Source organism: Phocoena sinus, chromosome 2, assembly GCF_008692025.1.
Source record: "Phocoena sinus isolate mPhoSin1 chromosome 2, mPhoSin1.pri, whole genome shotgun sequence".
In the NCBI taxonomy this organism is placed as follows: Eukaryota; Metazoa; Chordata; class Mammalia; order Artiodactyla; family Phocoenidae; genus Phocoena; species Phocoena sinus.
The window spans coordinates 156468050-156492325 of NC_045764.1; the positions used below are offsets into that span (position 1 = coordinate 156468050).

The window sequence follows — 24276 nt, forward strand, 5'->3', positions numbered from 1 at the left end:
TTCTATCAAACATTTAGAGAAGAGCTAACACCTATCCTTCTCAAACTCATCCAGAATATAACACAGGGAGGAACACTCCCAAACTCATTCTACGAGGCCACCATCACGCTGATACCAAAACCAGACAAAGATGCCACAAAGAAAGAAAATTAATGGCCGATAGCACTGATGAACATAGATGCAAAAATCCTCAACATAATACTAGCAAACAGAATCCAACAGCACATTAAAAGGATCATACACCATGATCAAGTGGGGTTTATCCCAGGGATGCAAGGATTCTTCAATATATGCAAATCAATGTGGTAAACCATATTAACAAATTGAAGGAGAAAAACCATATGATCATCTCAATAGATGCAGAAAAAGCTTTTGACAAAATTCAACATCCATTTATGACAAAAACCCTCCAGAAAGTAGGCATAGAGGGAACTTACGTCAACATAATAAAGGCCATATATGACAAACCCACAGCCACCATCATGCTCAATGGTGAAAAACTGAAACCATTTCCTCTAAGATCAGGAACAAGACAAGGCTGTCCACTCTCACCACTATTATTAAACATACCTTGGAAGTTTTAGCCAGAGCAATCAGAGAAGAAAAACAAATAAAAGGAATCCAAATCGGAAAACAAGAGGTGTCACTGTTTTGCAGATGATATGATACTATACATAGAGAACCCTAAAGATGCTACCAGAAAATTACTAGAGCTAATCAATGAATTTGGTAAAGTAGCAGGATACAAAATTAATGCACAGAAATCTCTTGCATTCCTATACACTAATGATGAAAAATCTGAAAGAGAAATTAAGGAAACACTCCCACTTATCACTGCAACAAAAAGAATAAAATACCTAGGAATAAACCTACCTAGGGAGACAAAAGACCTGTATACAGAAAACTATAAGATACTGATGAAAGAAATTAAAGATGATACAAACAGATGGAGACATATACCATGTTCTTGGATTGGAAGAATCAACACTGTGAAAATGACTCTACTACCCAAAGCAATCTACAGATTCAATGCAATCCCTATCAAACTACCAATGGCATTTTTCACAGAACTAGAACAAAAAATTTCACAATTTGTATGGAAACAGAAAAGACCCCGAATATCCAAAGCTATCTTGAGAAAGAAAAACGGAGCTGGAGGAACCAGGCTCCCAGACTTCAGACTATACTACAAAGCTACAGTAATCAAGATAGTATGGTACTGGCACAAAAACAGAAATATAGATCAATGGAACAGGATAGAAAGCCCAGAGGTAAACCCACACACATATGGTCACCTTATTTTTGATAAAGGAGGCAAGAATATACAATGGAGAAAAGACAGTCTCTTCAATAAGTGGTGTTGGGAAAAACTGGACAGCTACATGTAAAAGAATGAAATTAGAACCCTCCCTAACACCACACACAAAAATAAACTGAAAATTGATTAAAGACCTAAATTTAAGGCCAAACACTATAAAACTCTTAGAGGAAAACAGAGGCAGAACACTCTATGACATCAATCACAGCAAGATCCTTTTTGACCCACCTCCTAGAGAAATGGAAATAAAAAAGAAAAATAAACAAATGGGACCTATGAAACTTAAAGTTTTTGCACAGCAAAGGAAAACATAAAGAAGACGAAAAGACAACCCTCAGAATGGGAGAAAATATTTGCAACTGAAGCAACTGACAAAGGATTACTCTCCAAAATTTACAAGCAGCTCATGCAGCTCAATATCAAAGAAACAAACAACCCAATCAAAAAGTGGGCAGAATAGCTAAATAGACATTTCTCCAAAGATGTACACACATTGCCAACAAACACGTGAAAGGATCCTCAACATCACTCATCGTTAGAGAAATGCAAATCACAACTACAGTGAGGTATCACCTCATACCAGTCAAAATGGCCATCATCAAAAAATCTACAAATAAATGCTGGTGAGGGTGTTGAGAAAAGGGAACCCTCTTGCCCTGTTGATGGGAATGTAAATTAAGACAGACACTATGGAGGACAGTATGAAGGTTCCTTAAAAAACTAAAACTAGAACTACCATACGACCCAGCAATCACACTACTGGGTATATACCCTTAGAAGACCATAATTCAAAAAAAATCATATACCACAATGTTCACTGCAGCACTATTTACAAAGCCAGGACATGGAAGCAACCTAAGTGTCCATCGACAGATGAATGGATAAAGATGTGGCACATATATACAATGGAATATTACTCAGCCATAAAAAGAAACAAAATTGAGTTATTTGTAGTGAGGTGGATGGACCTAGAGTCTGTCATACAGAGTGAAGTAAGTCAGAAAGAGAAAAACAAATACTGTACGCTAACACATACATATGGAATCTAAAAAAAAAAAAGGTTCTGAAGAACAGAGGGGCAGGACAGGAAAAAAGACGCAAATGTAGAGAATGGACTTGAGGCCACAGGGAGTGGGAAAGGTAAGCTGGGACGAAGTGAGAGAGTGGCATGGACATATATATACTCCCAAATGTAAAACAGATAGCTAGTGGGAAGCAGCCACATAGCACAGGGAGATCAGCTCGGTGCTTTGTGACCATCTAGAGGGGTGGGATAGGAAGGATGGGAGGGAGATGCAAGATGGAGGAGATGTGGGGATATATGTATATGTATAGCTGATTCACTTTGTTATACAGCAGAAACTAACACACCATGGAAAAGCCATTATATTCCAATAAAGACGTTAAAAAAAAAACTTGTTTTTCTCTTGTTAATTTTTTATCACAGGGGTTTCTCAGCTAAGAACCTAGAAGGGTAGAGGAAAAATTATTGTTCCTACCCTTCAAATCCCCATTTCTAGAATAGTGCCTTGTGTAAAGTAGGCACTCAGTAAGGATTTGTTGGTTATGTCCATAACAGTCTATACACAGACATTCTATATTAAATACAGACTGTTAAAATAAAACTCCCACACAAACATAGGGGAAAAAATCTAAACACTGAAAATAAAAAGAAACAACCAAGAAAAAAAACAAAAGCAAAGGGAATTCCCTGGGAGTCCAGTGGTTAAGACTCGGTGCTTTCACTACTGGGTCCTGGCTTTGATCCCTAGTCGGGGAACTAAGATTGTGCAAGCTGCATAGCACAGCCAATAATAATAATAATAATAATAATAATAAAACTATTTTTTAAAAAAGCAAAGCTGGACTTGTAAAAGCTTATCACAGGATTGCCATTTCCTACAGTATCATGGATTAGACACTTAACTATTATGGAAATAAAAGTAAAATATTAGGTAAAATGTTAACAACAATATTTACAATACATTACAGGGTAAGCAAGAAAGTAAAGAGTTTTCAGAGGCCGAGTGAAAAAAGCTGGAACCCAGAAATGGTAAGCAGAGCACACAACCTGATTTTTATACCCTGAGGATTTTGTACAAACCAGGGAGACTCCTAAGTTTGAGTTTTTTCAATCTCTTGTGAAGAAGGTGTAGGGGAACAGAATTTGCCACCCTAAAATATGTCTCTGTGGCATATTAATTGTCTTAAACTGATCATTTTCTAAGAAACAGCAGACATGAGAAGTACTCTGAAAACCAAGTAAGAGTTAACCTTTTGTAAAAAAAATTTCCATTTGTAAGGGAAATCTTATTTGTAAGGGTTTGTCCCTCAGGCTGTACCTCATACCAAGAGAAGGATGACCAAATCTCCAGAAACTCTTATCAGTGGAGAAGGTTTGGACTTAAATCTGCATCATAATCAGCCTTGTTTACTCTGCTTTTCCTGGTCATCTCCCACCAAAGACTCTCACCACCCTCAACATCCTCTTTCGTCTTTAGCTAAGGATGGTATATAAGGTGAGGGCTTCAGCCATTAAGACAAGTTACTCAGTTTTTCTGGGTCTCTCCCATGTATACGTGTCATTAATCAAAATCGTTTGATTTTCTCCTGTTAATCTGTCTCATGTTAATTTAATTCTTAGACCAGTCTGAAGAACCTAGAAGGGTAGAGGAAAATTTCTTCCTCCCTGACAAGGCAAAGGGAAAAAAACCTAGGACTTACCCAAGATGGAAAATCTAACAGAAGATCTGGTGCCTAAAGCTAGAATTCTCAAAGGGCTCAGTTAAAGGGTAAATTAGGAATAACCCCCACTAGTAAACCCATGCTAAGGGTGCAAGATAGAGGGGGAAAAAAAAGAAATCCAAGATTTTATAACCACAAGCTGTCCCATATAGGGGTTTGCAGCTAAAACTGCTTGTGTGGTCAGAAAAACTTCCAGTCTGAGAACCTGGTCGAAGTATTTCCACTTTGATAGTGGAAAGAGAGTAAAAGCCATGGAGGATAGAGTGAGAAGGTCCCATAGATATCTAACCTGAGTTCCTAAAGAGAAGAGAGAGAGAATGAAGGCAATATCTGAAAAAATGCTGGCTGAGAATTTCCCAGAATTTATGAAAGATTTTATTTGTCAGATTAAAAAATCACAAAGTATCTCAAGGAGGGTAACCAAAAATAACTCCATAAGTAGATATCAAAACTATTGGGCTTCCCTGGTGGCACAGTGGTTGAGAGTCTGCCTGCCGATGCAGGGCACACGGGTTCGTGCCCTGGTCCGGGAAGATCCCACATGCCGCGGAGCGGCTGGGCCCGTGAGCCATGGCCGCTGAGCCTGCGTGTCCGGAGCCTGTGCTCCACAATGGGAGAGGCCACAACAGTGAGAGGCCCGCATACCACACACAAAAAAAAAAAACTATATAAGACTGGGGCTTCCCTGGTGGCGCAGTGGTTGAGAGTCCGCCTGCCGATGCAGGGGACACCAGTTCGTGCCCCGGTCCGGGAAGATCTCACATGCCGCAGAGCGGCTGGGCCCGTGAGCCATGGCCGCTGAGCCTGCACATCCGGAGCCTGCGCTCCGCAATGGGAGAGGCCACAACAATGAGAGGCCCACGAACCGCAAAAACAAAAAAAACAAAAAAAAAACTATATAAGACTGAAACCAAGCAGGACCCTATGGGGCTCCTGGGCACAGAAGCCTTTCAGTGTCCCCCATTTCCTGTTTGTAGGGAATAGATTCCAGCCTCCATGACCTTCCCTGAGTTCCGCAGGGCAGATTCGAATGGTTGCTAATCAGGGAAGGGAGGGGTTGCAGAGACAAGGGAGGAACAGTCTAGAAACAGTACTGCAGCCTTGGGGCAGGGATACACATAAACATATCTTTGAACTCTTTACAGAACTAAAACCCCCTACAAATGGAAGACTTAGCATTCTTCATTTCCAATTAAAGGAACCAGAGAAACTCTTCAAGAGACCACCTAAGACCAGATTAAAGGGGTGCAGGCCCTGCGCACACCCTGATCCTTATCAGCAACCCTGCCCTTGAATCATTGCTGTAAGTCGTCACCAAATCCCCCCAGGTTGGGACACACAGTTTTTGAGGGGCACAAGCCCACTGTGTCCCCCTTTGCCTGGAAAAGCAATAAAGCTATTCTTTTCTACTTCACCCCAAACTCTGTTTCCGAAATTCGATTCGGCACTGGTGCACAGAGGCTGAGTTTTCGACAGCAAGACCAAAGACATACAGAAGATCTTAAGAGCTAGCAAAGAGAAAAGATTACCAGTCTTATTCCTATTCCCCAGTTTTACATGTGGTACGTGTCTGTGTTGTATTTATTTCTATGTAATGTCATCAACATGTAGGTTTATGTATCCACACTACAGTCAAGATACACAACAGCTCCACCACCACAAGGATCCTGCCTGTTGCCCTTTTATATTCAATCCCACCTCTTCCCCTCATGCCCTGTTCCTAAACCCCTGGCAACCACTAATTTATTTTTCATTTCTATAATTTTGTCATTTCAAGAATGCTTTATAAATGGAATCATGCAGTATGTAACCTTTTACAGTTGGCTTTTATCACGCAGCATAACGCCTTTGACATTCACTGACGTTGCTGAACATATCAATACTTCATTCCTTTTCACTGCTGAGCAGTATTCCATAGTATGGACGTACTACAGTTAGTTTCACCATTCACCTGCTAAAGGACATCTGGGCTGTTTCCAGTTCTTGGCTATTATAAATAAAGGTGCTATGAATGTTCATGTACAGATTTTTGTATGAACATAAGTTTCCATTTCACTGGGATAAATGCCCAAGAGTACAACTGCTGAGTTACATGGTAATTGCATGTTTAGTTTTATAAGAACCTACCAAACTGTTTTCCAAAGTTGTACCATTTTACATTCCCACCAGCATACATGAGTGTCTCCTTATTTTCTTAACAGGGTCTTTTGCAAAGCAAAAGTATTAAAAGTTTTAAAAGTCTTTAACCAGCAAGAAAACAAGAGAGCATCTATAACAACAACAAAAAATATGAAGCATATATAGTAATAAATTTAACAGAAGATAGGCAAGGCCCCAGAGGAGATACTTGTAAAGTGTATTAACAGACCATAGGGAAGACCTTATTAGATGGAGAGATATACTATATTTAGGGACTGAAAGAATTAATGAGATAAAGATGTTAATTCTCCCTAAATTGGATTACAGAGTTTTGCCTCTCAATCACAATCCTAGCATGGTTTTTTCGTCATATTAAGCAGAATACACTATTTAGATATGAATGAAATCAAATGTTTAATAATATAAATATATTTGTAAATATATATTAAAATAAATAAAACAACAGAAATAATATTGGGAAAATACTACTATATGGAAAAAAATGAAATTAGACTCCTACTTCACACCATACAGAAAAATCAGTTCTAAGTGGATTGAATGTCGAAGTGTGAAAGGCTACATAAGATGCATTTTAGACGGCATATAGCTTAATATGGTCATGACTTTGGGGTAGGGAAAGACTTCCTTTACCAAGACAAAGAAAGTACCAAGCATACAAGAAAAATAAACAAATTTCATATAATTAAAATTAAGAACTTTTCACTAAAAGGCACCACAGAGTCAAAAGACCACCCACACGGTAGGAGATAATATCTGCCACACATCATATCCACAAGGAACTCCTAGAAATCAGCAAGAGAAAGGAAAATACCCTCAACAAAAAAATACGCCACTAGGCATTTTATGAAAGAAAAAATCTAAATGAAAAAAAAAGTAAAGAAAAGGAAAAAAAAGAAACTCAAACTCATTAGTAATCTAGGAAATGCAGATTAAAACCACATGAGATACCATTACTCTTCCCCCTTCCCTCTCTCCCTGCCTCCCTGTGACAAAAATAGTGCAACATGACTATCCCAGTGTAGGCGGGGAAGTGGAGCCGCAGCATCTTTCATATGTGGCTGGTAGAAGAGTAAACTGGAACCACTGTAGTAAAAGAGTTGATGTTAAAGTTATCTGAGAAAGTGGAAAATAAACACACTCTTTAGCATAGCAATTCCCCTCCAACTTTTTTTCATACAAGAGAATCACTTGAACTTGTTCACCACGATAGGAATGCTCATAGAAAAGACAAAAAGTATGCTCATAGAAGCACGTTTTTTTTGTTTTTTTGTGGTTTTTTTTTGTGGTACGCGGGCCTCTCACTGTTGTGGCCTCTCCCGTTGCGAAGCACAGGCTCCGGACGCGCAGGCTCAGCAGCCATGGCTCACGGGTCCAGCCGCTCCGCGGCACGTGGGATCTTCCCAGACCGGGGCACGAACCCGTGTCCCATGCATCGGCAGGCGGACTCTCAACCACTGCGCCACCAGGGAAGCCCAGAAGCACGTTCTTAATTGCGGAAAAGTAGAAATAACTCTAACATCCATCGCTCATAGAATGGGTAAATGAATTGTGGAATATTACTAAGAAGGAATACATTGCAATAAACACTAAAGGAACTATACCTACAGGTAATAACATGGAAAAATCTCACAAATAATGTTGTGTAAAAGGAGCAAGCCACAGAATAATACATGCAGTATTACTCCACTTACATAAGGTTCAAAAACAGAGGAAATTCACTTATGTCATTCTCGATGCATATGTAGGTAGGAAAGCTGTTAAGAAAAGTAAAGCAGGGACTTCCCTGGTGGCACAGTGGTTAAGATTCCTCACTCCCAATGCAGGGAGCCCCAGTTCAATCCCTGGAGAGGGAACTAGATCCCACATGCATGCTGCAACTAAGAGTTCGCATGCCACAACTAAGGAGCCTGCTTGCTGCAACTAAGACCAGGTGCAACCAAATAAATAAATATTTTTTAAAGAAGAAGTAAAGCAGTTATCACAAAACCCAGGAAGTGGGTGACAGAGGAGGGAGGGAAGAGGATGTCTGGAAAAAGGATGTCATGATCAGCAGGGAAATATGCAGCTTCTGGGTGATGACAGTGTTCTATTTATTAAACTGGGTGGTGGGTTGTACTGTCGTCCTTTTAATTTAATACACATTTTAAATATGTTCCTTTGTGTTTATTTGGTAGATAATAAAGCTTATTAAGACCACATATCAAAAGACTAATTATTCAAGAAAAGAAGCTATTTTAACTATTTGTATTTTCACATTAGCTCTTTACATTTCTTAGATAAAACTCCAAAGTTTCCCTTGAAAGAGAAACTAAGAATAATGCAGCTGGGAGAGGCAAAGTCCCTACATCCTACAAACTGTTCTCATTTGGTCTCATACACTTTATTTATCAGCTTAGAAATCTTGGATAAATCATTTTACTTAGGTTCTGAATTGATTATCCTCAGGCCACAAGATCAGTTGAACGGTGAGAGAAAGTACTGGGTCTGGAGCTGACTCTTCTCCCAGGGACCAGACCTCCGACAGCCTGGCCGGCGGAACAGCAGGCTGCTATCATCACGATGCTTCAGAGCCGTATCCACCCCTCAAGGAATAAAGTGAAAAACAGATAGAAATCTGCCTTCTCTCCTTTCCTATGAGGTTGTGCACAAGGACTCTGGATCCAGACTGCCTGGTTCACATTCAGCCCTGTAGCCTGGGACAAGTTACTTAATACATCTGTTCTTCTGTGTTTTCACGTGTAAAATGGAGCTGAAAACAGTGCCCGTCTCATAAAGGGATAGGCTAATACTGACAGAGCACTTGGAAAAATGCTTGGCACAAAGGAAGTACTCAAAAAGCGTTAAGTGGTCGTTATTACTTCCAGACATAAACTTATGTCCAAATCTACTTGAAATCTTGACGTAGATCTCTAACTTTACAAGTCAGAAACTAAGTTCCTACTATCCCTTCCACACCAGCTCCTTCACCCTTTCAGATGTTCAGAATGAAACCTTGATTCTTCTTACATTTGGTCCATCCCAGCTTCTGTTAGTCCTACCTTCAAAATATACCTGGAATCCAATCACTTCCCACCATCTTCAAGCTACCACCCTGGTCCAAGATACCATCCTCTCCTGGATCATCACAGTGGCTGTCCCCTGGTCTCCTGTCCTCTCAGTCCGCTCTCAACATAGCAGCCACACAGTCTTAATAGAATTATCTGTGCAAGCCTAGTGGGATCACACCACACCTCTGGCTCAACACCCTCCCACAGCTTCCCATCTCACCCACAGTAAAGGTGAGAATGTCCTCATTGTGTTTTCAAGGACCTACATGGTCTGAGACCCCTCAACTTCTCTGTCTCATCTTCTTCTCGAACTTCTCCCTAATTCACTCCACTCCAATCACATCCCACGAACACGGCCACCTCCCCAGAGTCCCGTCACTTGCTGTTCCTTCCTCCTAGAAGGCTCCTTCCCTGATTTCTGCAAGGCTCACTCCTCACTCCCCTCAAGTCTTTGCTCAAAAGTTACTGTTCAGAGAGTCATGCCCTGACCTTCTGTAAAATTTCACATCCTTCCTCACCCTATTCCCTTTCTTTGCCTCATTTTTCTCTTCTTCCCACTTACATTATCTAACACACTTACATTGCATCTACTTCTTGATCGTGTTTCTGGTGTGGCTTCCCCAGCAGAATGTATGCTCCATGAGGCAGGAATATCCCACTGTATCCCCGGTGCCTTGAACAGTGACTGGTAAATAGTGGGGGCTCAAAGCGCCATTGATTGAATAAATAATAAACTTACAAGTTGTCAGCTGAAACAATACAGCAAATACTGTTCTCTCTTTTTATACTTTGGAATCCTGGGTAGACTAAAACTTCAAATACTTATATACATTTTGATGTCATGTCCTTTATTTATACTTGGATGTTTACTCACTAGGGCTAAGTGATTTTTCCAATGCCGTAAACATGCCCATCCATGAATACAAAATAGATCTAATTCGACTCTTCATTTGTGGCTTTCACGCTATTTCATAGCTGGCAATACAAAGCAGCTGCCCCAGGACTGGCTCAGAAGAGCGTCTGCTCACCCCAGAAGGCTTCATGGGTAATAGATTGCCCGACCGCAGGATTAACCTCAGCTTGGGGAGAAGAGGGACGGTGTCCAACTTTCTCATAATTGCATTCCCAGCACCTAAATATTCTTTGCATGAATGAACCAGTTAATTAATGCATGCTTGGGCAGCTTATTGTGTTTTGTGTCCCACACTGAGGGTGAGGGTGAGATAGGCCACACGGCTCCCTGGGTGAGCTAGCATATTCTTTGGAAGAGGAGAATTCTGGAGTTTTAATAAAATATGTATATGTTATGTTAGGCGTATATGTTGTATGTGTGTATGTGTATATATGTAAGTGTACGTGTTATATGTGCGTATATGTAAATGTATGTGTATGAGTACATGTTACATGCATATGTCTGTGTATGTGTGTATCTATGTATATGTATGTGGTATGTTTATACATGCACGATGTGCATAACAGTGGAAAATCAAAAACTGATGATAACAACCAGCTGATAAGAGAAAGGCATGATGGAGAAGAGGCTGTTATAGTTTGCTTATTAAAAAAAAAAAAATTCACTTCACTGAGGAAGCCATCCTTCAAGTTCTACTAGCCGCTCATTGCCCACATAAACAATAATGTTTCTGCTTTAGATTTCATGTACATCTTTCACCTTTTCATTCATTAATCCAATAAATCAAAGTGAGCACCTACTAAGGTCCATGCACCGTATTCTGGGATAAAGAGTAAGTGAGAGAGACAAAGTCCCTTTCCTCTAGTAGGGAAGAGAGACAGTAAACAAATAAGCATACAACCTAATTTAAGGTAGAGACATGGGCTGTAAAGACATATAAAGCCAGAAAAAGCAGAGAAACCAGGCTTCCTGATTCCTAGCCTAGTGTTTCTTCCTCAGATGAGTGGCTTTCCAGCTCTCTCTCTCCCTTTTTTTTAAACCCCAAATATTTCTTTCTTCAAACGAAATCATTTAAGACGTCCAACATGTGAAACAAGCATGGCTGGAACAGCTCTAGTTGAAAATGGGGTGAGTGGGGGGTTTTCGATAGCTCAGCTACCCCTCCCCAAGGGCAGCTGGGCCCTGAACGTTGTCTGAGGAGGGACCCCCCAAAACACTGCTCCCAGAGCACCCAGTCTCACCCAGAACACAGAGAAACTCCCTGTTCCATCAAAAAGGGACACTTCCCACCCAGAAGGATGCAAGTTCATTTTTATTTTATTTTTTTTAAAAATATTTATCTATCTATCTATCTTAAAAAAAAGAAAAAGCAGGGAGTTGGTGAACGGAGGTGATGCTGAGCAGAGCTTTGAGTGAAAATGTAGGGGAAGAGCTTTAAAGGCTGAGGGGACAGTAAGAGCAGAAATGCACTTTGGGGAACAGCTGGAGAGGTGACAATTGGAGCAGAGTGGAGAGCTCAGTGGAGAGGGGCAGAGAGGTGGCAGACCCCTGAGGAAGAAGGGCTCTGTTAAATTCATTCCTGAGTGCATCGTGGTCTGAGATGGATTCCAGAAAGGTCATTAATTACATTTAAAGGCAGAGAAGAATAATTTAAGGTATTAAAAGAAAATAAGACCTCCTCTGTTGAGGAGAGAAATATATATGCATGTCAAATGCAGGGCGTCTGGTCTCTGTATTCACCAAATGGCTGGGATCTTATCCCACCCCCATCCACCACTCACCCACCCGCCCCCAGTAGCCAGAATGAAAAACATAACAGAAATTAACCAATGGACTAGTCTTCTTCAGGATTAAGTCTCTCAGCTGTCACCCCTGCCTCCCTCTTAAATGGCTGACGGCATCTCTGGTCCTCCCCCAAACAAGTGGCTCTTTCTCTGGTCCCAAATAATTAGCTTCCCCAGACACAATGGGAAGGCCTCATTCCAAGTTGTGAGGGAAGACATTTGAAGGACAAGTGAATACTAGTGTTTTGCTTGGGCTGTGGGACAAATGTTCCGGAAATCAAATTTTTTTTTATGTTTGTAATTATGCATATCCTGCAGTATCTGCATAATGGGTCCAATTCAGCCTTGGCCTTGCCACAAAACTGCCATGTCCCTGGATGAAGGTCAGCGCATAACATGATGAGTGAACAGGAAGCCTCATGTTGATAATAGGGCCTTAATTTTTTTTTGTTTTGTTTTAATTTGGGAATGACCTTTGCTCTGTCAGTCAATTTGCATGCATTTGCAAACATATTCTAAGCATACTCATACACTTGTAAAATGCACATCTGTGAAATCAGCCTTGGGTCTGAGAGAATCTTTGTAAAGATTTTAGGTGACAGGGAAGCTAACTACTACATTCCTGGTGCACGGTAGAATTTTAAAGTCAGAGCAGGCAAAATACTAAGTTAGGAAAGCTTTGTGCAACTAAGCAACCTCAGAAACACTATTGCTAAAGGAACCAATGTGAATAAAACACACTTGGGTTTAGGTTCATTCTCAAAAATACTTCTTTAAGAGAACAATATAAAGATTCAATTTTAATTTGAATAGATCCACCATAAGGTTAAAAAAAAAAAAAAAAAAACTTTGGTTCTGTTCATGGTTTAACAGAATATCTGTGCATTTAGTTCAGAGTTTGGCAAACAAGTTTTCAGTTAAGTTTTTTGACATTTTTCACCATGTAACCCAGATCGTTCACACAGCATCTTCAAACTGGAGGTGTGAACAGTATTCTTGTGCTAATTTAAGTCCAAAGTTTAAGTGTTTGACAGTTAAGATTCTAATAAAAATCTTTCAAAAGAGGATATTTATCAACACAGCCTGAGCCAAAGTGGTCCTGTTAAGTCAGATATGTGAATTCCACATTTGGCCTTCACCAAATTTCAGGGGTCTTAATGGAAGAAACAATTTTTACAAAAGAATCAAAAGGCATGATTTTATATGCTCTCTCATTCCTAGTATCCTCAGGTCCAAAGAACTGGTGCCAGCTCTCTTTCCTATATATGTAGTTATAGAAAGGCTCTGTCACTCAATTGATTTTATTCATATTTTTCTGAGGGAGATCAGGTAGCTCCTTTTTTCCCAGACCAACCATGATGGCACTTACTCACTTCAAACCCTGCCCTAGTTGAAGTTCAAAAGAAAGTTGTTCCCTTGATGGATTTAAGCATCTCTGGAGTTGTTTTCCCCTCTAGCTGTTACTCCTGGCTATCCAGTCACCCTTGGTATGTGTCAGTGAACAATAAAAAGTAACCAGGTCACCAGGGTGGGGACTAACTACTCCCTGGCTTCTCTAAGTTCCCTGTGCACCTTCTGGCATTTAATGCCACAAAAACAAGAGATTTAACACTAATGACAGTCTCTTTGTCCCTTACTCCCCATGCCTACAGCCTCCAGCATTTTAATGAAGGCAAATTGCACATTCCCCTTCCAGGCTGAAATCCAATGCCCCCTTGACTTTATTCTTAGGTGGCACAACTTAAAAGATAAATTATTTTGTGGGGTTTTTTGGTGTTTTGTTTTGTTTTGCTTTTCTTCTGTCAAGAAAACTGTGGAGGAGCGGAGGAATGGGGACTGGGGGAGGGGAAAGGAGTATCCCAGATAACATTTTTCTACCTAGGCACTCCTGTGTGTGTGATCATTTCTTTCCCACCTTCTCTTTGCAAGCCAGGATGTTAAGGTATGAAAAAAGCTGGCTGAGTAAGGCTCCACTTTTTGCTTCCAGGAATCCAGACTAGGAATGTCACTAATCAGTCCTCCTTTGTCGTCTTCCCACCTATTTCTCTGAGGCCACGATGATTTTCTCATAAAAGGATACTCATAGAGAGGCTGCATGGGATGAGTCCAAGATACACATTTTTCCCATTCTCCTGACACAAAGACATCTGACCAGAGGGTGCTAGGCATTTGCTAGAAGCAAATAGGACAAACGTGAGGAAAATGGAAATAAACTGAGAAACTGTAACTCTGTTATAGGAAAGAGTCCGTTTGTTTGGGTGATACTTATGTGACTGGGAAGAGGGCTGAAGCCGAAAATCAGTTTCCATGGAACCTTTGTTCTGGCTGAACTTCACTATCTGCATGCATGGTGGTGTAAACTTTAAAAAGTTTGTAAAGGGCTGCAAACTTTGGAGATGACGCATAGTGGCTAGCACAGAACATCTGCTTGGTAAATGGCCTGCACTATTAGAGATGCTCCACTAGCCCAGACTGACTCATTCTCAGTCTGGTTCCATTTTAAGATTTTGGAGACGTGATATATTAACTATGGCTGCTATACCAAAAACCCGGTGGCTTTAAACAACAGAAATTTATTCTCTCCTAGTTCTGGAAGCCAGTAGTCTGAAATCAGAATCACTGGGCCAAAATTAAGATGTCAACAAGGCAATGCTCCCTCCAGAAGCTCTAGGGGAGAATTCATTCCTTGCATCTTCCAGCTTCTGGTGTCTGCTGGCATTCCTTGGCTGTGGCCTCACGACTCCAATCTTCAAGGCCAGCATCTTCAAATCCCTTTCTGTTCTGTCTTCTCATTGCCTTCTCTGTGAGGGCAAATTCTCCCTCTATCTCCCTCTTACATATGTGATTGTATTTAGGACACACCCAGATAATCCAAGATTATCTCCCTATCTCAAAATCCTTAACATAATCAATCTGCAAAGATCCTTTCTACAAATAAGATAAAGTTTACGGGTTCCGGGGGGCCTAGGACCTGATGTCTTTGGGGGCCATTATTCGGCCTGCCACACCAGGAAAACTTAGCATTATCCAAAGAATAGAGCAGGGAGCGGTGACTGCAAGAAGCCTCAGGCTGTCTCTATCACCATGAAGATACCTGCTGTCCACACTGCACTAGTTTGGTGTAATGCCTGCAGTTAACGTATGTGATATCATTGACACAGCACAGGTATTCAAACCTTTTGGATTCAAATTTTTAAAATCTGAGCTGCTCAACAGCCTCCAGGATGGAACTGCCTGCATTTTCTGTGTTGAGTGACCTGAAGCCTAGTTTCTCCTGCTTACCACCTGGACTTAGCTCTACCAACCACTCACTCTTCCTTATTGTTAAACACAGTCTGTGTGAGGAAACCCATGAGGGAGCTGGCCTAGTTGGTGAGGCTAGTTTGGGTATGAGGGATGTACCCGGCAGTCCTTTATTTGGGGGGTTCCTTGATGGGCAATTGGGTATCAGCAGGAGAGTTGAGATAGGAGCCTTGGATTTATTACCATTTTCTTTACCACCCTGATGCTCTGCAGAGTCCTCTATGGTTCTTGGGTCCCTGGGTTAGAAACACTTGCTGAGGTGGGGCTGACCCTACACATTGGGCCTCACGTCTGCTGGGAAACCAGCCAACAGGCTCTTCCTGCAGCAGAGAGCTCCATCTCCACAGAGCTGAGTTAAATGTTCATATGTGGAAACAGATGGAACTGTAATGAACGTTTGGGCAGTTTTCAGGCCACAATTATGCTTTCACACATTTGGAAGTTGTCATTTCTTGATTTGTTCTCTAGTGATATCAATGAATCCCATATCCTTAGTGCAGTGCAAGGCTGGCACTAGGGCGAGGCAAGTGAGGCACTCACCTCGGGTGCAAAATTTAAAAGGGTACCAAAAAACTTAGTAATCAAATAACATTTTAAATACAGTATTTAAAAAATATAAAATCAGCAAACTGTGGCCCACAGGCTAGCTACCTATTTTTGTACATAGAGTTTTACTGGAACCAGGGCTAGGATTAGGGTGCAGGGTGGCAGTCATGAAGGTATTGGTTGAATTTTGTCTTTAAAATGCTGATATTTTGCTCATCAAGGTTTTTTTTTGCATTGTTTTGACTTTCTCAAATAATTTTTAAGTAATTTTGATTTTTAAATTTAATTTTTAAATTAAAATATTTTTCAAACCCAGTTTTTTTCAAGATAGCCATTTTTCTTCAAGACAACCATTATATCTTGGTATGGAACACAAGTGTTTTATGCACATTTCCCAATTTGTCACAGAAAATATTAAAAAGATGTACTTAAGAATCCAGATTTAGGGCTTCCCTGGTGGCACAGTGGTTAAGAATCCACCTGCCAATTCAGGGGACACGGGTTCGAGCCCTGGTCCGGAAGATCCCACATGCTGCGGAGCAACTAAGCCCGTGCACCACAACTACTGAGCCTGCTCTCTAGAGCCTGCGAGCCACAACTACTGAAGCCCGCATGCCTAGAGTCCATGCTCTGCAACAAGAGAAGCCACCGCAATGAGACGCCCACGCACCACAATGAAGAGTAGCCCCGGCTCGCCGCAACTAGAGAAAGCCTGCATGCAGCAACAAAGACCCAATGCAGCCAAAAAGAAATAAATAAAATAAATAAATTTATTTTTTAAAAAAAGAATCCAGATTTAATAAAATTAATAATCTTTACTACTTCATGAAGGATATTATGTGAAATTGACTTTTTTTTTTTTACTATGTGTACACAGTGGCCATAAGTTTTACTTGCCATTAGTTTTACACCATTAATGCAAATGCCAATACAGTAAAAAAGACCCCAAAAATCTTAGAATTATTATGAAAATACTTTTGGTCCCATACACCCCTTGAGAGGGTCTTGGGAAACTCCAGAGATCTATAGACCACACTTTGAAAACTGCTGCCTTAAAGGATAAGGTTTTAATGATTTAAAGGTTAAAACCATTAAAGGTCAAAACCATTATCAATAACAAGCTAAAATCCTCAGTCAGATGGGGGCAACATAATTATGACTTACTCCAAAGTTAGTTTTGCAAAAATAAGTGAAGAGTTAAAGTAAATTGATCCATCTGTCATATAAACAGTACTAAGCAATTAGGAGATCTTTGAAACTAAAGGTAAGGTATGAACAATATGTAAAAGAATCTGAATGCCTTGAATATAATCAGTGATCTGAAAGCAGGGCCATTTTAGGACAACCCATCCCTCGCCTCCCCTGCCTCCGGGGAATGAGGAAGCAGAGGAAACTATAGCAATAGCAGGAAGATTAAGGCAAACATACCACACACAGCATCCCTAGGCTGTTCAAAGATCCTGGGGCCAGTCTGCCTGGTAGTAAAGCTCTCTCCTGCCACTTCCTAGCATACAACTGTGAGCAAATTCCCAAACCACTATCTGTCTCAGTCTTCTCATGTGTAATATGAATATAATATTAAATATACCTTCCTCATATGATCGTTGTAGAGAGTTCATGAGATGACGTAAAGCACTGAGTACAGTGTCTGAGAGAATAAATATTTAATGAATGTAACTTACTGAAAACAAGCATACTTCTGTACTGATTCATTGCCCTGTGTTCAGTAACTTTCCCTCAAATGCACAAATGCTTAATTAGCCAGCCCACTGCCTTACTGTGTTAGGTGTTCAGTAAAGGTTACGTCCTCCCTCCAGCCAGACTGGGAAGCCTGTCTGGACCTGTCATTTCATCCATGCTGCTTTGAGTGTCATGGCTTTCTCACCAACAATTCACTGAGAAATCTGATGCTTAAATGTGAAAAAGTGTATCAATGTGCAAATTGTTATGTAAAAATGGAAATGTTTGTTATACAGTAGAATTATGCCTTATATTTTCTTAAAATTATTTTTATTGATGTTGAAAACACGTTTGAAAAGCAAAGGAATTGTTTTTAAACATCAAAGCTAGCAAAACATTTAACCCACCAACAGAAAAACATCAACCTGGCTTTGCTAAGAGGTCTCTGTGGTAGACAAAATAATGCTCCCCTACAAAGATGTCCACATCCTAATCCCCAGAACCTGTAAATATGTCCTTTTACATGGCAAAGGAGACTTTGCAGATGTGATTCAGTTAAAAACCCTGAGATGGGGAAATTATCCTGGATTATACTTGTGGGCCCAGTGTAATCACAAGGGTCCTTAAAAACAGAAGAGGAAACAGACATTTCACCAAAGAAGACATACAGATGGTCAAGAGGCACATGAAAAGATGCTCAACATCACTAATTATCAGAGAAATGCAAATCAAAACTACAATGAGGTATCACCTCATACCAGTCAGCAGTCAGAATGGCCATTATCAAAAAATCTACAAACAATAAATGCTGGAGAGGGTGTGGAGAAAAGGGAACCCTCTTGCACTGCTGGTGGGAACGTAAATTGATACAACCACTATGGAGAACAGTATGGAGGTTCCTTAAAAAACTAAAAATAGAACTACCATATGACCCAGCAATCCCACTACTGGGCATATACCCTGAGAAAACCATAATTCAAAAAGAGACATGTACCACAATGTTCACTGCAGCACTATTTACAATAGAAAGGTCATGGAACCAACCTAAATGTCCATCAACAGATGAATGGGTAAAGATGTGGCCTGTATATACAATGGAATATTACTCAGCCATAAAACGAAATGAAATTGAGTTATTTGTAGTGAGGTGGATGGACCTAGAGTCTGTCATACAGAGTGAAGTAAGTCAGAAAGAGAAAAACAAATACCGTAGGCTAACGCATATATATGGAATAAAAAAAAATGGTACTGATGAACCTAGTGGCAGGCAGGGCAGGAATAAAGATGTAGACATAGAGAATGGACTTGAGGACACAGTGGGGGAGGGGGAAGCTGGGGTGAAGTGAGAGTAGCATGGACATATATACTCCACCAAATGTAAAATAGATAGCTAGTGGCAAGCAGCAGCATAGCACAGAGAGATCAGCTCCGTGCTTTGAGACGACCTAGAGGGATGGGATAGCGAGGGTGGGAGGGAGGCTCAAGAGGGAGGGGATGTGGGGATGTATGTGTGTGCATGTGGCCGATTCACTTTGTTGTGCGACAGAAGCTAGTGCAGTCTTGTGAAGCAGTTATACTCCAATACAGATTTAAAAAAAAAAAAAAAAAAACAGAAGAAGAAAGCAGAAGTCAGTCAGGGGAAGATTTGACTATAGAAGAAAGGCACAGAGAGATGCAACATTGCTGGCTTTGGAGACTGAGGAAGAGGCCACATGCCAAGAAATGTGGGCAGCCTCTAGAAGCTAGAAAGGGCAAGGACACAGATTCTCCCCTAGAGCCTCCTGAAAGGAATGCAGACCCACCAACACCTTGATTTTAGCTCAGTGACACCCATGTCGGACTTCTGAACTACGGAATTGTAAGATAATAAAGTTGTGTTGGTTAAGCCACTAAGTTTGTAGTAATTTGTTACAGCAGCAAATCGAAAACTAATACAGTCCCAAAGGTTATCCCAATCACCCTTGGTATGCTTCAGTGCACAATAAAATAAGTACCCAGGTCACCAGGCTAGGAACTAATCATTCCCTTGGCTTCACTCAGCTTCCCAGTGCAGCTTCTGGCCATTTAAATGCCACAAAGTAAGAGACTGACCATTAATGACAGTTCCCACCCCTGAAGATTTGGATTCTAAAGGTCTGGGACACAAGAACATCTATGTATAACTGGTGACTCTATTAGAGATGGCTGGTGGTCCACACTTTGAGAGACATTCATTTTACTCACAGGAGCTTACAATTTAGGTGCTAAGTAAACAGAATTCTAGTCCATAATAGATGAATAAATATGCATACTTCCAAAGAGAAATTAACAGCCAGGGCAAGGGTAAAAGGCTGGATATGGCCCAGAACACATAAATCCTTCCACATGCTTATGTTAATAAAAACGTGTCATAGAATTAAGCCAGATGAGATCTCTGTCTGCTCCCTCCAGTGCTTCAGGGCTCTGGAGCAGGCAAAACAGAATGCTGGCAGCCCTTCAGACCTCTCATGAAAAAGCGTCCCTGGTGAGCACAGCCCCCCACCTGTCCTACCTGTCCCACCTGCTTCTTTATGAGGTGGTAATGTGCTGGCCCAGGGTGTGTCATCTTCAAACTGAACCCAGCTGCTGATGGCTGAAGCCAGGTCAGGTGGAGGCTGCTCAGGGCTCAGGGGAGGGGAGGCCGCTTCAGAGATGAGGCCCATCTTTTCAGAAGAGTCATCGTGCTCTGAGGGGGAAAGGTCCTGAGAGCCTCCATCCACCACACGGTTCTCCCCAGAAGAGATCTCGGACTGGTCTGAGGAAGACGATGGTCCTGGGAGGTGCTCTTCAGTGCCCCCTGAAACAGATCCCAGAAACTACCATCACATCATGCGAGGAAGGCCACTCTTCAGAACTGTCTCGTAGAGGAAAAACAAAGGACAGGCAAGCAGTGATCAAAGGACTCACCATTACAGGGTGTGAGGGCAGAAAAACAGCCATGCCCACCTGCCTCTATGCTTAAAGAGTGTTTACCTTAAAATGTATAAAAACTATACCCTAAGATGTCCATAGCAGTCTCCATGCAGGCTGAGACTGGGAGTCTTGTTCACTATTCTTATCCTACCATCTACTCCAGTGCTTAGGGGTCACAAACAAAATTCCTACAGAGGCCGAGCAACAGATAGAACTAGGTCAAATTAGAAAAGCAAAAGGCAATGGGGAATGGTGGAGACTATGGCTCAACAGGAGAGCTTCTGTCTGGACTAAAAACATTCAAATTCAAACTCTGCACTGTCCAAACAACACACATCTGCGGGCCACCATGTGCAAACCTCGCACTAATGACCAGCTAAATATGGCACAGAGGCCCTTCCTCTAGCTTTTGTATCACTGCATTGGTCCTGGAACATTTAATAGCCTTCAAAAATTTGTTTTTAAATAACAGAACTAGATCCCAATTGTGGTGGTGATTACACAAATCTATACATGTGTTAAAATTCATCAACTGTAGACCAAAAATGGTCAATTTTACTGTATGAAAATGTTTAAAAAATAAAAGTACTGATGTGAAACTCCTTTCTCCCATCACTAGCCAAACAAACAGGTCTACCTGAATGTAATTATTTAGATAAGCGCTGTCCTAAAAAAGTAAAAGGTGGGCCATATATGAATTTTAAATTTTCTAATAGCCACATTTTAAAACTAAAAAGAAACAGGCAAAACTACTTTTAATAACACGTATTTCAACTCAGCATGTTGAAAATATGTAATATCAACATGTAATTGATAAAAACTGTTAATAAAACATTTAACTTTTACTAGGTCCTCAAAATTCACTGTGGGTATTTCACATTTATAGCGCATCTCAATTCAGACTAGCCACATTTCAAAGACTCAATAGCCACATGGCTACTGTATTGGACAGCACACCTGTAAACTCACACTTTCCAGGTGCTGTAAATGAATTTCAGGTGGCAGTAGCAGCGGCCATGGAACAGAAGCAGCTGACGTGGTTCTGTAAATAGCTCCCGCATCCTACCTTGACCTTCATCCCTCAGCACAGTTCCCCAGAAGTCAATCTAGCCACCTTCACCATGATCACGGGTGACAATTAATTATGAGCTCTTTCCATGTGCCAGTCACTGCTGTAAGCACTTTACATGTTAATTCATTTAATCCTCACAACCACCCTGAGGTAGGTACTGTGATTACCCGTACTGCACAGATGAACCACCACCCAGGGAGGTTAAATCAATTATCCACCCAAGGACACATCATTCATCCATAATGGAGCCAGGATTTGAGTCCAAGGGATCTGGCTCCAGCTCCTGTCACTCTTGACAATTATGCTTTAAAAATTGAGACAATCCGAACTGCTGTTGGGAATAATAACCGAAAAGACTGAGCAGAAAGTACTTTGGAAATAGGAAGTTAATGTTCATTGGAAGAAAGCAGCCAATACTTTTGGTGTTTCTAGGTCCTTGTTTGGGGCCCTAGGTTCTAAGATGTTTCCTCCAGGCTTCTAAGTGGAAGAATCTGGACCTGAAGAAAGTGACAAACTGGCTCTGTTTCCCGTATCAAGATCCCCCCCCAAAAGAATGATGAAATAGAAGCCATAACAAGCAGGTGTGGTTCTTTTCACTTAGGCGATGGAAGTTCTCCTTACCCTCAGAAGGGACAGGAAAGAGCGGCTCCTCATTGAAAGAGACCCACTCCGACTGGTGGGTAGCGATCACATGGTCCAAGGTCGTCATGCTAGGAAGGTGCTGGTCATCTTCACACTGCTGGCCTCAGGCAGACCCCAGAGCAATGCCTGGGGTGGGGTGGGGTGGGGGTCTGGTAGCACAGTGGACTTGGGCCTGGGGTCTGTTAAGGGGGTCTCGCGGAGAGTGGCACTCAGAACGTAGACAGATTAGCCTCTCTTGCCTTTGGTTAATCTGCCAAGTGGAAATCTGTTTAAAAAATAAAAATTAAAAGGGATAACCATCACATTATAACCAATCCACACAGGTCTTGAGCTTTCAACACTGCCCACAAGGAGGTCTGGGTCGTTTCCAACCTATTTACCTTTCTCTAGCCCTGTCTTGCCTTCACTTCTCTTACAGAAATATCTGCTTTTAGCATCAAGATCTCTGTATGTGCCTTCAAATCAGACATAAATAATCACGCAGATTTTGGCAATTAGATTCTCCAATTTTCCCAGTTACTATATTTTGGAAATACTTTTATCTATAAGGCCATCATTGTAGAACAAATATTAAAAATTTTCAAAGTGCTTTCACTTTCCTTTACCAGATGGCAAAATAAAAGCATGTTCTTTCCTATTAAATCAGTGTGGTTTGTTGCCTTAGGCAGGTAGCTCTTTGCAAGCCTGATTTAAATCTTTGGCAGAAACCCAACCATCTCCAGATGGTATCTCCAAGCATGATTTACCAATCAAGAAAAACAGAAAAGGAGTCATCTTATTCATTTGGAGTAAGGGGGTAGGGCATATTTACTTTAGTGGAAAATGTGAGTTAAAGAAACACATTTTCACTCTAGGACAGTTTGAATTAGTATGTAAAAGTCTAGCCTTTACTCACATTGCAATTATGTTCCATGTAAGGATACTTAATAGACTCATAATACTGCTTGTACAATTAATGTCTTTTTACAACTGGAACCTAACTCTTGATCTTATAATGAATTAGTAAAATCTGAATTAATGTTTCCACATAAGAGCTACTATCCACCTTGAACAGCATCAGTTCTTATTAACTGAATACTCACAATATTCACTTTAGTCTAGAATAATTTAACTTATAGCCTTCTAGCTGGTGCACAATAAAAAGAAAACATTGAAATTTTACTACAGGTTACTATCTGCAGTAAATAATCTATGCTAACGATAAAGAGAATAGGAACATTTAATAGCTTTTGTTTTGGTAATTAAAACAATTAGTTTTGTTGCATGATGCTTCCTAAAAACAAGTAATGTTTCCCACAGAATCTATAATTTTCAGAAACCTATTTTCATACCATACTTTGACTGAATAGCCATTGTAGTTGGGTAAGTATTATTATAATTCTTTCACAGAGGAAGAAATCTCAGCTGAGAGAACTTAAGTGACTTATCCCAACACTTTTGCTGTTTCAAAGCCTTTGTTTGGTGCCCTAAGATTCTAAGATGTTTCTCCCAAGTTTCTAAGTGGAAGAATTCACACATCCTAGGATAGTGACAAATGGACTCTTTTTATTCCATAGTAAGAGACCACCAAAAAAATGATCAAGTAGAGGTCATAACAAGCAGGTGTGTTAGATGCACCAAGCTAGGAAGTAACAGATGCAACACTTGAGCCCAGGTCTTCTGATGCCGAAACACTCTAATCTTTGGGTCATAGCGACAAAGAAAAATACGAGAGAATATATATAGACTACCACCAACTAAAGTACTTTACAGACATTAATGACAATGGAACCATAATGAAATGATGGGTGAAACTCCTCACTGGAAATCTGCCAGGGAATCCAAGCTGTGCACAGAATGGAAAGTCCAGAAACCTCTCTTCCAAGTTCCTCTCCTAAGATCCTTACCAATCACAGGACCAGACATGTGCTAACAGCCTGGAGAGTGAGTGCTCCAAACCAGATCTCACCAGAGAACCAGGCAGGGCCCACGGACCCAAAGAGCTGATTCCAGCGGGCTTCTCCCATTAAGCCTTTCTCAAGCCCGTCAAATGTTAGCATCACTCAATGTGGCAATGGCTGCAGGCCAAGATAAGACAGTAAAATTGAAGAGTCAGATTCCCCCTCTCCCAACAACAGCAGCATGCAAACCAGTTC

General features: G+C 40.9%; 1 protein-coding gene across 4 annotated transcripts in view; it reads right to left on the minus strand.

The window, feature by feature from the left end:
* STON2 (stonin 2) overlaps positions 1-24276 on the minus strand; it is a 149806-nt gene that overhangs the window by 92940 nt on the left and 32590 nt on the right. For 2 of the 4 annotated variants that reach the window (XM_032624936.1, XM_032624933.1), the window contains exons 2-3: positions 22121-22406; positions 20027-20311 (exon numbers count right to left, since the gene is read on the minus strand). In XM_032624936.1, coding sequence (XP_032480827.1) covers positions 20027-20311; positions 22121-22208 — 373 coding nt within the window. In that variant the 5' untranslated portion in view covers positions 22209-22406. The remainder of the gene's footprint in view (positions 1-20026; positions 20312-22120; positions 22407-24276) is intronic. The other 2 variants (XM_032624937.1, XM_032624935.1) reach the window with 1 other exon arrangement.